This window comes from Aulonocara stuartgranti (assembly GCF_965226115.1).
Source record: "Aulonocara stuartgranti genome assembly, chromosome: 7".
Taxonomy (NCBI): domain Eukaryota; kingdom Metazoa; phylum Chordata; class Actinopteri; order Cichliformes; family Cichlidae; genus Aulonocara; species Aulonocara stuartgranti.
In genome coordinates, this window is record NC_138945.1 from 100,944 (window position 1) to 115,372 (window position 14,429).

Consider the following 14,429-nt stretch of genomic DNA (forward strand, 5'->3'; position numbering starts at 1 on the left):
CTGTGCTGAAGAATGAAGGTGATCATACCAAATACCAGAGGTTGGATCAAGTCATTGTTTTGCAAGTCTCAAGTAAGTCTCAAGTCTTTATCCTCAAGTCTCAAATCAAGTCTCAAGTAATGTCAGGCAAGTCAGAGTCGAGTCTCAAGTCACTGGTGTAAAAGTCCGAGTAAAGTCACAAGTCTGAAATTTTGAATTTCAAGTCCTTTCGAGTCTTTAAAAAAACCCGAAAAAAGCATGTTGCCATTATATGCTAAATGTAAATATTAGACCATGTAATTTTTAAATCTGTGTTTTTCTCAACACATGACAAAATAGTGAACTTAGAAAATATACACAAATTGTGAAATTGCACCTCTTTAAAATGCAGCTCAATTAAACTTAGCTCCAAGAATAATTTTCACCGACAGTTCTGAGATAAGCTGCATGTTATTCTTGGATGCGCTTGTAGGACCGGCTTTAAAATCGCATGACAAAAATATCATACACATTAAAAAGAACTGTATCACCAACGTAGCCTGGACAACATTTGCTAGTTAGATGAAGTCAGCTATCTCATCGTAGCATATTTATATGCATATTTATAATCATACGGTTCTTGGAGTGAGTGCACACACTCATGAAGTTTAGTAACTTCAGGTCATGCAACAAGCCCAGGTACAGTTTACCGACGGATGGGTACAGGACCTTGAAATGCACCGAACGAAGGACCATCGTACGTATCATAATTTTACCAGTCTCACAAATCGTCTTCATAAATACACATTCGTTAACCGTTTATTAATATAACCTTTGAGCTCAACGGTAATTAATTAGTAGTGGAAATAATTTCTGGTTCATTACAGAAATGTAGTAGTGACAATAATATTGTATGTTGTAATCGCACTGGGCAATTAGTGATACAAAACAACTGTTTTATCCTGTGAATAAAAGTATATGTTTTTGTCAATGTACCATAATAACAGAAGCGAAACACAATATTGTGTCAGGACAATTCACTATTTATGCACAATAAATAAAGGAGCATAGCGCAACAATTTTTGTTCAGCGCCAGACTTGCTTGTAACCTATATCACCAATTATGTTAAGAAAAATGACGCATTAACTACAACAGCAGACTGACCTTTGTGGAAATGCTTGGAGCAGACTAACCTGTGAGCTGGAGGGTTCTGGGATGTTAAATTTGGTCTTTGAATGGCTGCAATCCAGGCCATCCGTCGCCTCTTTGTTACTTTGGAAACATGGCTCGAACAATTTCTCTTCAACGACATAATCCGATAACAACCGATCTCTTTACCCGTCGGCTTCCCGTGGCTGTCATGCGACCGGCTATTGCAGTTAATAATACAACAGCTTCTTGCCATTTTTGTGTTTCTTTTTATCGCTGTGTGACTGATTTCAATTGAAAGCCTGCATGTGCTAGTACCGCTTGCCACGAGTTCCCAGAATCCTTTGCGGTTTTACCCCTGAATGACGTCACATTTTCAATCTCTATATAATATGCATGTTAAATTTTATATTTGGGGTGAAATATCAAGTCTTCTCAAGTAAACCAGTTCAAGTCCAATTCAAGTCCCAGGTCATTGGTGTAAAAGTCCAAGTCAAGTCACAAGTCTTAGAACATTTTTTCAAGTCAAGTCTAAAGTCATAAAATTAATGACTCGAGTCTGACTCGAGTCCACACCTCTGCCAAATACTGACGTTCAAGTTTGTTAGAATTGTGCAGTCTGTTTTTATCTATTTCAATTTATGGCTGCATGTTTCAATAAATAGTCACATATTTGCCTTTAACTTAGCAAAATATTAAGAAATGAGGTTGACTCAAGACTTTTTCACAATACTGTACAATCAAAGAGCACTCAGGAAGATTTAGCTTATGCTAAATAATCAGAGTGTATTCATCTCACAGGAAGGTGAAAGATGCCATCGACACAAATGTGATCCTGATTGACATGTCTCCCCTCTTCAACACTGAAATTGACGACATTCATCTAGAAATCATGAACCTTAAGAAGAAACTCACCAGTGTGCCAACTGATAACGTAAATGACCAACAGAAAGGTACATTCCTTTTTTTATATGTTTTGTTTTTAAAATCATATCACATCACATCAGAGGATTTTAAACATCTTCAGATAAACTACACAAGATCCTTTTCTGAGTTTTTGAAGACTCCACATTTAAATTAAAGATCAGGACATGCACGGTCTTAATGTGAAGCTAAATACCTAAAAATGTTCACTTATCTCTAACAGAAAGTGAAGAAACATAAATATTCTCAGAAACTGCTTTCATGGTTCAGTTAAAAACAGAGCAGATCTATTTGTCAGGCAATGAATTCATCTTTTTAAACATAAACCTTTGTTTTCATCACAGAGCAGACTTCATGTTTCATGATTTCACTTTCTCTGCTTAGCACGTGTCTCATCTGAACCTGTTGTAGAGCTGTTGGATGAGATCCAGACGCTTTACAGATTCTTCATGTTGGAGGATGAGAGGGTGGGAAATGTCAGCAAAGCTGTAGAGGACTCCATGGACACCAGACAGGAAGTCAAACACAAACTGAGCATGTGCAATACAGGAGACCTTGCACTGCTGAAGAAGAAGGTCACAGAGCTGAGTGTGGTTCAGCTCAAACAGAAGGTGACTATCTTTACCAAAAGATAGAGATAAAGATATCTTTATCTTTACCAAAGAGGTTTGAGTTTGAACCTGTGGTGAGGTCACTGACTGGGAGCAACTCAGCTCCTATAAAACTGGAGGGTATGGTGATCAATAATTTTTTAGCCAATGATTTAAACACAATTCAATTCAGGTTTATTTACATAGCACCAACCCTTAAAGCTGTTGTCTCAAGGTGCTTAAATCACAATCACAGTTCAGCAGATCAGAGTTGATGCCAAACTCAGCAGACATGTTTAGTTTACAGCACTCTCCATTAGAAAACCCGAACACTTAGACAAAATGTCGAGCGTCTCCTTGCTTTGAGCAAACCACACCTGTTTTAGCCAGTACCGTTAGGTCACACAGGTACACCTGAAAACCACTGGCACATTTCCTACAAAGAACAAACCTATGAATTTCGTTTGACCCAATGATGTTAGGCAAGACATCACCAACACCAAACCTACCTTTCATTAAGTCAAGATAAGATGATGTAAACATGGAAATTGTTCTTTGTTGGAAAATGACCAATCTAGAACAACCAGATGCAGTTTGTCAACAAACAAACAAACCAAAAACCCTACAATGTAAACATTGAACTGTAAGGTCATATGACTAATATATCACATGAGTAGCTGCAGGATTAAATGAATAGCTGATTGTCCTGTTGTCTCAATGCTGCTGTGAAAATCATTGATTCCATATAATCAAATCAACAATGACCGCTGGGTAAATGTGAATACTGTTTAAGCAATTTGTTGTGATGCGATAAAGGTCTGTGGCGATCCAGGTTTGGAGGACTGTTCAGGGTGTACTGGAGCTCTTTGTGGGCGTGATCTGGGGAAGAGGAAGTGCGGAAGTCCAAACTGTAAAGGAGCTGTTCATGTCAGTGAGGATGCTTCTAAGACTGCAGAGAAGCTGAAAGACCAGCTCATGAATTTGCCTTCCAGACTGCAGGACACCAAGAACAAGGCAGGTCTATACTGGAAACACTGGTGAATGCTCTACTCTCTATGGGAGTGGGTGAGGGTTAAACACAGGTTAAACCTGCAGGCCTCTTACCAAGCACCACGTTGGTTTGGAAGTGTGTTGGTGGTGTGTTGTGGTGTCATTTGACGAGACCAGTGAGTTTTGCATCTACATTTCTTTGATATTTGTGTGTGATCGACAGAACAGTAGAGCTCTTCCTGTTTTACTTTTTTGGATGAACAAACAGAAATGTTTTTTTCAATTTGATGACTCAAATCACACTTTCTTTTCTTCCTCACAAAGATGTTTTTAATTTTGCAGATGCTAGTGTTGTAGCATTATAAACTTACGTGTAGACCAATTACCATAGTGTAATATTTCACATCCCTCTCCACAAACTAAATCTTTTAAAAGGTGATTTCTTTTGTCAGATCAATAATGCCAATGAGATGACTTGGGATGCCAAAAACTGGGCCAGAGATCTGCAGGACCAGATCAACAACAATACAAACTCGTGTGAGAGAGAGAAAAACAAAATCAGAGAGCTTATTCAGCAAGTCAAAGACTACCTGATGGGTCAGTGCTCACTCCACATTCATTAACTTATTGTTTAAAGTTGTAGAGCAATCATGTACAGTGTGTTCTTTCTCAGCCTGCAATGATCATCAGATCATCTCACTTTCCTCAGTGAGACATAGATCATCATCAAATCAACAGATTTAAGAGACAGTAATTCAGATCATTTATAAGCCATATAAAAGGACAGATGTGGAGGTCCTGTACAGCCAGAATAGAATAGAATAACCCTTTATTGTTGTTGTACTTGTACAACAAAATTGTGGGTGCTGCACACCAACTGTCCCAGAATAAAATATAAATAGCAGACAAATAGAACTAAATGATGAGTCTCAGTGTAGGTCCTCAGTCAGGTCACGGAAGCCTAAGGAGTTTGGAAAGAAAACAACTGGACATCTTTAAGTTTGTGAACATATTTCATCCAAGAGGCTTCACCAGGTCTAAAATTAATTGATGGATCATCCCATGTATTTAAACTGTAGTGGGGGTTGTTCATTAAGAGGGTCATGGGTAGATTCACCTGATCCAGCCCTAACTATATGTGTAAACATACACGGCAGACCCAGTGGCATTTTAATACTTTTTATTAATGCTTTGACGGATGCTGTCCACAATACTCACAGAGCTGCAGCTCTACTGCTGCCCGCTCAACATTATCACAACAACAACGCCAACCACAGGACCCAGTACAATATTCAATTCGTGATTGCGGATGCCGTGCAGGTGCGCCCACCTCCTCTGCACGGCACCGCAATCACGGGTGTGCCATGGGCTCCCCAGTTTCACCCATTGTGGCCAATTTGTACATGGAAGAAGTGGCAAAGAGGGCTTTGCTATCCTACCCTGGAACACCATCAAGCCGTTGGTTCAGATTTGTGGATGACACCTGGGTGAAAATCAAATCTCAGGACATACCACATTTTACGGATTACAATAACTCGGTGGACCGACACATCAAATTCACCAGGGAGGATATGAAATAATTGCAGGTTAGCCTTCTTAGACTGTGAGATTTCCATCAGTAATGGGGGACATCTAAAAGCTGACGTGCACCGTAAACCTACACATATGGATAAGTATTTAGTCTGGTCAGAGGGCCCGGTGGCGCCAGTGTCCGGCAGCCTCGCCTCTGTCGGTGCGCCCCAGGGTGGCTGTGGCTACAATGTAGCTGCCATCACCAGTGTGTGAATGTGTGTGTGAATGGGTGGATGACTGGATATGTAAAGCGCTTTGGAGTCCTTAGGAACTAGTAAAGCGCTATACAAATACAGGCCATTTAAGGCTTGACTCTCATCATCCACTGGAGCACAAACTGGGTGTCATTAGGACGCTACAGCACAGAGCTAACACCATCCCCACTGACACAGTGGCCAGGGAAGCAGACGAACATCACATGAAGAAGGCCCTGAGTAAATGTGGTTATCCCAGCTGGACTTTTGTCAAACCTGGGAAGGCACCTAAACAAAGCTCCAGCCGATCCAGGAGAGAAGGACAACTGCTGTCTAAGTGAAAACCTGTAGTAGTGATCCCGTAGGTGACAGGAGTATCGGAGCAGCTGAGACGCATTTTTTCTAAACACTGCGTCTCTTTGGCTTTTAAAAATTGGTCCACCCCAAAGATCGGGTCCCCCGACACAAACAGAGTAACATAGTGTACGCTGTTAAGTGCCAGGAGGATTGCCAGGATTTATACATCGGGGAAACCAAACAACCTTTGGCGAAGCGGATGGCAAAACACAGAAGAGCTACCTCGTCAGGCCAGGACTCTGCAGTCTATTTACACCTACAGGCCAGTGGACACTCTTTCAAGGATGAAGATGTACACATCCTGGACAGGGAGGAACGCTGGTTTGAGGGCGGAGTCAAGGAGGCCCGACATTTACGTGAAAAGGGAAAGACCATCTCTGAATTGAGGAGGGGCCTAAGGGTACATCTGTCGCCATCTTACAATGCTGTGATTGCAGCCATTCCCCAACTCTCTGTGAATGGTGTAAATTAGGCTTTATACATGTAGTGTTTCATGTCCACTTTGAGGCAGTACCCACCAGATGGTAGCAAAGTACAGGATGGATCCTTTGAAGTCAGAGAGAGAGAGCGTGGCTTTACAGAGAACGTTGGTGCTGTTGTGATGCTGCTGTATGTGAGTATGTAATGTTTCTCTGCAGGAAACCTTTTCATTGCTCTTCACATTTCCTCCCTGACAGATGACATGGTTCCTCCAAAGGACACTGAGAAAATGGCACAAGCAGTTTTGAGAATCGAGCTCCCACAGTCACCTGCTAACATCCAGTCCATGATCAGCAACGTCAATAATTTGCTGAAAAATGCCACCAGATTCCTGGAGGACTTAAAGAACCTGGACAAGCAAGCCAAGGCAGCCATGGACCTGCAGCAGGAAGCTTTGGAACTCAAGTCAGTGCTGAGAGCATAAAAATGACATAAAAGCTTAATTCAAACCAAAAACTTTAAACTAGAAACTAGAAATGAAATGCAACCTTTAGCCTAAAACAGAGGTGGGGGTGCTCCAGGCCTCAATGGCCAGTGTCCTGCAGGTTTTAGAAATGTCAGCTGATTTAAATGGCTAAATGACCTCTGATAGCTTTAACTAGGCACAAACCTATTGCTGCAACAACCGAGACAATCCACTACAATGGCAAAAACAACACACCAGACACCAGAGCTATTTGTGTGATCTCGTGCATGAGGGAGGTGACCGGGACGAGCGCTGTTCCTGCCGCTCAAACGCCAGTCACTATATGTCAGCCCCTCTGTAGTCTGCTCTTTATTGTGGTTACATGAAAATGCATAGTCTCATTAACATATAACATATCAACCAGGCATGCGGTCCGCCTAAACAAAGGGCTCTTATACTCAAACAGATAAAGTAGGTGTCCTCCTATACTATATATCAGAAAGAGAAGGTAAGACCTCTATCATGACCTTAGGACGTGTGGTATGCCAGAGCATTCTGGAACGCACATAGAGTCTTTGCAGACTACTGAGGATCAGGCATTATATCATTATGCAATCGATTATATACCTCTCAGCATATATGATTATATGTTTCTAAGAGCTAACAACCTCCTCAACATGTCTTGAAGTTCTCCAGAGGCCTGGTAATAAACTAATCATGTGATTCAGGTGTGCTGACCCCGGGTGCTATCTAAAACCTCCAGGACACCAGCCCTTGAGGCCTGGAGTTGCCCACCCCTGCCCTAAAACCACCATCAGCTGCAGTCCCGCTGACATCCAGCAGAGGCTCCAGCAGGGAGTCATCCCCATGTTTTTTTGTTTTTTGTTTTTTTTGTTTTTTTTTGTTTTTTTTCCACCCCCATGGATGGGTATCGTTTAGGTTTTATCCGATACCGGTGCCAAACCAGTACTTTTGAAACGGTGCCGGTGCTTAAACGGTGCTCGAACCAGTGCTTAAAGAATGGAGAACACAAACTTTGTCCAAAAATCTCTTATGTTATTATTTTTAGCAGTCTCTTTTGTTCTGCAAAATGATTACCAGGTTAGCCTTTTTTGCAGCTATAGGGCATATATGGTATCACTCTATCAAACAAGAAGACAGCCGCATGTAACTACGACGGTGTTTGCTAGTTCACCTTACGTGCATTAATGTAATAACGTGGTTAGCCTACTCAACGTAAATTACACACGAACAACATTAAGCTCCTCACGCAGAGAAGAACGGCTGCTGCTGCCATCATCATCCTCATCATTTCTGCTACACTGGCAGGGCTAGGGGGCAGGACTCTCCTCTTCAGGTGCTTGGGGGATGTTGCTAACTCCGGGTCCAATAACAGGCAACCCACCCACAGTAGTTGTGCTCGGTGTGAGGTCTCACAGCAAGCTATCAAATACGGTGCATTTCTCAGCTTTTAAAAAAATGCTATACGTCGCCAGGTGTTTCATCAGATTTGAGGTGTTACCTCCTTTGCACAGTATCACAGTATCACCTTAAAGCACTTGTTGCAGACTGTTGAGTTTGCATCTTTTGCTGTGAAGTACAGCCAGACTTTTGACTGCTTCGCCTTGGGCATTTTTAATCTGTAGCTCTGCAATAAAAGACTGTAAGCACCTGGACCCGCCTACTATCCTCGGAAAGGTAAAATGATTGGCTAGAATCCAAAGTGTATGACATCTCAAGAAAAAAAAAAGCACCGAAACCAAGCACCGAAATGTGCGCTGCTTTTCGGCCTGGTTACTACCGTTTATGTCAGTGCCATAATGGCACCGGATACTGGTACCCATCCCTAGTTAAGACTTTACCACAGATACGTCCATGTTTACTCTTTTGATTTTAGATCATTTGCTCTGTCTCATTTGTGTTTCCCCCATTTTTGTCATCAATGAAAGACTCTATAACATTTCAAAATGGAAAAGGTAAGGACACAACTTCTCACTACAACGCTGTCCAACAGGAGCTTCATGATGTCATGAACAATATAATACCGTGACTGTGAAGATGACCTCAGACAGTATCAGAGGCCATTTTTCATTTTTAGTCTTTCAGACGAACACTGAGGAGTTTTGGACACATCCACAGCTGATCTGTGACTGCATGAAACATTATTTTTCTTCATATGTTTTAGATGTTTTTCTCAGGCATAGTGAGATGCTTTCAGTGCTGAACTGGTCCTTCGGATGTTCGGCAGCAGGAGCAGAATCAGCTTTCTGAGTCTGAGTGTCACTGCTCTCTGATGTTTTTACTTCCTGTCCTTCTGATTAGTGATTTATAGGTGGAACACATATTTGTCCTCTTCGTGTTCTGAACCTTAATCGTCTTTGTTTATTGTATTTAGGGAGCAGATGGAGAACACTGATGTGAAGAAGATCATTCAGGATATTTATGAAGCAGACAAAGCTCAGGCCAAAGCTAACAACCTCTTAGAGAGAGCGAGCAGAAACAAAGATGAGACCAAAGACAGGATCCAAGATGTAAAACATCCAAAATATTTCACATATGACCTCTGAGACGTTTGTTCAGCCTGATGCTGATGTGCTCGTGTTTGTTTTCTGTTTCAGGCTGAAGACACACTGGACAACATCGAGGCAAGGCTCATGATTCAGACCAAAGACCTGCAGAAAGAGATTGAAGCTATGAAGGACAAAACTGAAGAGAACAGAGAGACAGCGAGAGAAGCCAGAGAGGTGGCAGAGAGTGCTTTAAACATGACCACTGATGCAGAGACGGTAAAAACACCAACAGACACATTTATATGTGTTTGAGGCTTTAAGATAAGAAAAATCTATGTAAAACTTTGCACACAACTTTGAGTCTCTGTTTTTAGTTTCAAGTCTCAGATGAAAATCAGAACACTGTTTCTGCCCAACAGGAGCTCAGTGATGTCACTAAGCAGTTTGAGGTTTTAAAGCAAAATCAACAGAATCAGGAGGTCAAGGGTCAAGCTGCTGGTCGACTGAAGAACATCATGATGGAAGCTGAGGACATGAAGAGACAAGTGGAGGACAAACTCCAGCAGATACAAGGTCAGAGCGCTGACCTGCTGGTGTGTTTGAGGCGTGATAGGTGTGACCTTCAGATAAACTCTGAGGCACTGAAATGTCATTTCTGTCGTCACTGGACAAAGTAAAATCCCTGTCCCCATCACAGCTTTGCTTCTGTGTTTAACTATTGTATGTTTCCGGTCATGTATCTCCACTCCCACTTCTATATATAGATGCATAAATACAATAATGTTTATTTCGTAAATATAACTGAAATAACAAGAAAAAAGAAAAACCTTAACATCAAGTTTCGTGATTATCTCTATGTCTACACAATGTGTATGCTAGAAAATGAGTAGGATAAAGTTTGCACCTTTTCTGTACCTACCCCCTCATTTCAAATTCCAGTATTTACAAATCAGTATTCAGACTTCGATATTATATAATCCATACATGTTTAACTGTATACAAGTCTACTCATATACAACACACACATAATTTAAGCTAATTTAACCAAAACAACAAACTACAATTTTACATAAACTAAGCACCCGATGGTTAACACCCACTAAATCTCAAACTAAATCAAGTGGCTTTATTGTCATTCCAACTTTGTGCTGTGGTACAGTACACAGTGAAACGAATTCCTCCATATGGTGCTACATATAACAGACAATAAGCGCAGGACTACATAAGGTGCAATGTGCAAAAATTATTAAGAGTAATGCTAATAATAATAATGATACATTTTATTTCTAGGTGCCTTTAAGGCCCTCTAGGTCACCTTACAATAGTACAATAACAGTAACAACAATACAACATATTAAAATATAGTAAAACTAAATAAAAACACAAGTTAAATGAGAAAAAAAACAAGCATGAAAGTATAAAAGCTAAGAATGGTAAAAATGCACTAAGACAGAGTCATAATGAAGGGAATGCAGTTCTGAATAGATGGTTTTAAAATACAATTTAAAAGTGAAGAAACAGTTTGTGGTCTGGAGATCTGGTGGAAGTACATCCATAGTCTACCAAAGGCTCTGAGTCCCATCAGGCGGGCAAGGTGGAACAGACAGAAGGGAAGCTGAAAAAGAGCCGAGTGTACGAGGGGGTGAGTATAGGGCTTTGGAACTGATGTAACGGCACAATGTATTGTGGGTGCACGGCGCCACATTTGAAGGGCACGTATCAAAACAAACTGTGTTGGAAGGACGATTGCTACCAACCATGCTTTAAAAACAGCTCAAGAGAAAAAGGACGGTATAGAGATAGGTTGCGTCTGGATGCAAAGAGATTGCTCCAAAGCCCTATTGAAGGACAAGATCAGATAAATATGGAGGAGCGAGGTTATGAAGCACTTTGAAAGTATGAAGCAGGATCTTGAAATTGGCACAGAGGTGAACTGGAAACCAATGGAGCTGTTTAAAAACAGCTGTTATATGTTCAGTGCATCTATTTCTGGATACAATACGAGCAGCTGTAATTTTGAACTAAGTGCAATTCATGGAGGGATTTATGAGGTAGACCACAGAGAAGAGAATTACAGTAATCTAAAAGAGATGTGACAAGAGCATTGACAAATATGGCGGTACTGTTTGGAGTGAGTGAGGGACGAAGGCGGTTAATAATATGAAGATGAAAATAGGAAGACTGAGTGATATTATTTAAATGTAAAAAATTGAAAAAAAAAACAAAGACAGTGCAACACCAGACAGAAGGATACAGGCACAAGACAGTGCAGACACAACGGTGTTAAAGAAACATGCAAAAGACTATGGTTTCTCGTTTGGCTCTTGGCGAAGGCGGTCGCACTTTTCTCCTCTCCTCTCTCTCTTATCTTCCCTGCTTAGCTCTTATGTCCTTGTCTAGTCTCGTGTTTTTTGTATTACTTTCCCTGGAACAGTCTCTCACAGTCTGTTCTGTGAGAGACTGTTAATGCCCTACCTGCCCCCTGGCAACACTTTACTAGACCCGCCCCTGCACAGTTACCAGCTGTCAGCTGCTTAGAAAAGCATCCTGGTGTTATTTGTCTCTCAGAAACAGTTCATAACTTCAACTCATTCATGTCACCTAAAAGGTAAACCTGTTTCTCCATCACAGCTCTGATGGTTCAGTAAGGACATCTCCTGGTTTCATCTTCATGTTTCCCTCTCACCACATAATCAAAACGGCATCATGACCAGCAGCTTTACAGCTGTGGCTCCAGCAAACATCAGCTGTGTCATGGTACTAGGCCATGAGGCCCAGGGTTTAAGTTCTAATGCATATTTTTGTATCCACATGTGTAGTTTAACGCATCTAGTTGTTTTCTAGTTTGCAGTTTAGTCCTTGGTTTCTTAGTCCCTTTTGTCATCTCTCCCTGGTCCGTGTGTCTACCTGTCATGTTTCATGTCTCTGGTTAGGTTAAATTCATGTTCTATCTCCATGTCTATGTCTCTGTGTTTCCTGTTTTATTTTGAAAGAGTATGGTGTTCTTTGTTCATTGTAGTTAGTGTTACTCTCCCCTGTATTGTCATTATGTTTCCTTCTAGTCAGCTGTGTTCTCATGTGTCTCCACTTCTCCTGATCACCTCATGTGTGTATTTAAGTCCTCAGTCTTGCTTTGTTCATCGCCGCGTCGTCTGTTCAACTTCCCCCATGTTACGCCAGGTTTCAGGACTCTGTGCTGGTCATGTCCATGTTACTTACGTATATATGTTTCATAGTTCCTTGTTGTTCCAGCACAGAGACCTGTTCACAGTTGCCTCCGTCATGTGCATCATTGTCACCCTGTCTTAGCCTTCCCTGCTGTCTGAGTTAAGTGTCAGTTCTTAGTTTTCCCAGTTCAGCTTCTAGTTTAGTTTTGTCTCAGTGCTTTCTGTTGTTTGCCACGTTAATCAGCCCAAATAAAGGCACTGTCTCTTCGTCTGTGTCTGCACCTGGAACCTCAAGCTGATATTATTAAATACATTCTAACAACAGCTGATCAAGCTCAAACGTGCTGCTGATGTTTAGCGCGACATCCACTGGTGTCCTCTTTCTGGCGCAAAGTGGGAGATAAACAAACGAGAGAAAAAAGCTGATCAGCTGATCATTAATCAGTTTCATGATTGAAGTAGCAACAGGAGAGGGAGAGGAGAGAATGAGAGAAGAAGAATAACTCCAGCTTTGTCTCTTTTTCCATTCTAGCTGAAGTCCGGGACAAACTGTTCCATTTCACCTTAATACAAACGCGTAATATTTTCTCTGAATACGGGACCGCCTTTTTACGGGACGGTTGGCAACTCTACTAACTAACCTTTTGAACAAAATAAAGTTCACTATCAGTAACATCACAGCACCCACCCAGCTGTATAGAAACTCCGTCATGCTAGCTAGTACGCAGTACGAGTTATTGCAACTGACTGTAAAAAGTCAGCACAACAAAAATAAACTCCACCTAAACTTGGTTTATATCTGACCCAGATAGACTGCAGGTCATAACTTCTGAAGTTCAGTTCACCTGACACTCGGACCGGCGGCCGCCTCGGGTCTCTCCTCCTCCTCCTGTCTCACCTTTCCCTCATCCACCTGCTGGCCTCTGTGGCAGCTCCACGATAGCCACCACCAAACATTTAGAGTTATTTTTACACATCGGCCACCACCTTTCATTGTTTATACCGTTACAAAAAAAAGAAAAAAAAATCATCGGCCCATAAAAACGAAAAATCACCATGCGTGCCCAGGGTTGCCACACCCTGATACATACACAGATAGATAGATAGATAGATAGATAGATAGATAGATAGATAGATAGATAGATAGATAGATATGAATTCAAATGAGTTTCTTTGTGTTTCTGCAGACATGGAGCAGAAGATCCAGCAGCTGCTTCACAGAAGAAACCAGAAAGCTGCTGAAGTGTCCGACCTGCTGGAGATGGCTGAGTCAATTCGACAGGAGATCTCCACTCAAGTATACACTGAGTGTACTGGATAAATATACTGTGATAAATACCAGTGAGTACTGCAAACAGCAGTGCTGCCCAGAATCAGCTGTAGCTGAATTTAATCAGAATCTTATTCACTGTTTTTTACCTTTTTTTTCCCTTTGTTTCAAGTTTTCAAACTTTTTAAAGTTTTTCTGATGAGGTTTTGAGTTGTTTTTAAATACAGTATGTTACAATACAACTGAAGACATGCCTTTAGAAATATGACGACAGGAAACTACACAGATGAACATTTTTCAATTATTTTGTAATAAACTCTTAATCAAATAGCTTCATGCCTTATATGACAGAAATGTCCAATTAAAACTTTATGGACAAAACAAATATTAAGACTTGTTATATTTATGTTTGGATTTGGTTTAAATCAGTAAATCTGACAGACACAAATGCCTGAGTGATGCAGGAGTCTCTCTCCATTATCTCTGGGGAAGTTGAGAACAATCCATTACCTTTCCTCTCCTACAGTTACTCGTTGATGTAGTCACCTATGTAAGATCAACTTTTTAGAGCACTGAACTCCTCCTGCTGTTCCTTTCTGATAATAACTGTAACACATTTCTCAACCATTCTGAGAAAAAAGGCGATTGACATGAAAGATGGTCCTCAGTAGTGTGAGTCATTTATTCCCTTTGCTCGAATTGCACTCAATGACTTAACTACAGTAATGAGTAAAATGAATTTTGTGTGATTGACCAAGAAAACTTACATAATGGGCTAAAAGGTTTGCCTGGTGTCTCCTGTTAGACTGGGTTTGTTTCTACTGGTGGGACCTCTCACACTGCATCTCTAACCTGTAGGGT

General features: G+C 41.1%; 1 protein-coding gene across 7 annotated transcripts in view; it reads left to right on the plus strand.

The window, feature by feature from the left end:
• lamb4 (laminin, beta 4) overlaps positions 1–14,224 on the plus strand; it is a 70,851-nt gene extending 56,627 nt beyond the window's left edge. For 6 of the 7 annotated variants that reach the window (XM_082541921.1, XM_082541922.1, XM_082541925.1 and 3 more), the window contains 9 exons: positions 1,910–2,061; positions 2,417–2,643; positions 3,439–3,636; positions 4,065–4,209; positions 6,413–6,620; positions 9,017–9,152; positions 9,240–9,407; positions 9,551–9,704; positions 13,486–14,224. In XM_082541921.1, coding sequence (XP_082398047.1) covers positions 1,910–2,061; positions 2,417–2,643; positions 3,439–3,636; positions 4,065–4,209; positions 6,413–6,620; positions 9,017–9,152; positions 9,240–9,407; positions 9,551–9,704; positions 13,486–13,619 — 1,522 coding nt within the window. In that variant the 3' untranslated portion in view covers positions 13,620–14,224. The remainder of the gene's footprint in view (positions 1–1,909; positions 2,062–2,416; positions 2,644–3,438; positions 3,637–4,064; positions 4,210–6,412; positions 6,621–9,016; positions 9,153–9,239; positions 9,408–9,550; positions 9,705–13,485) is intronic. The other variant, XM_082541923.1, reaches the window with a different exon arrangement.
• Positions 14,225–14,429: the final 205 nt, after the last annotated feature.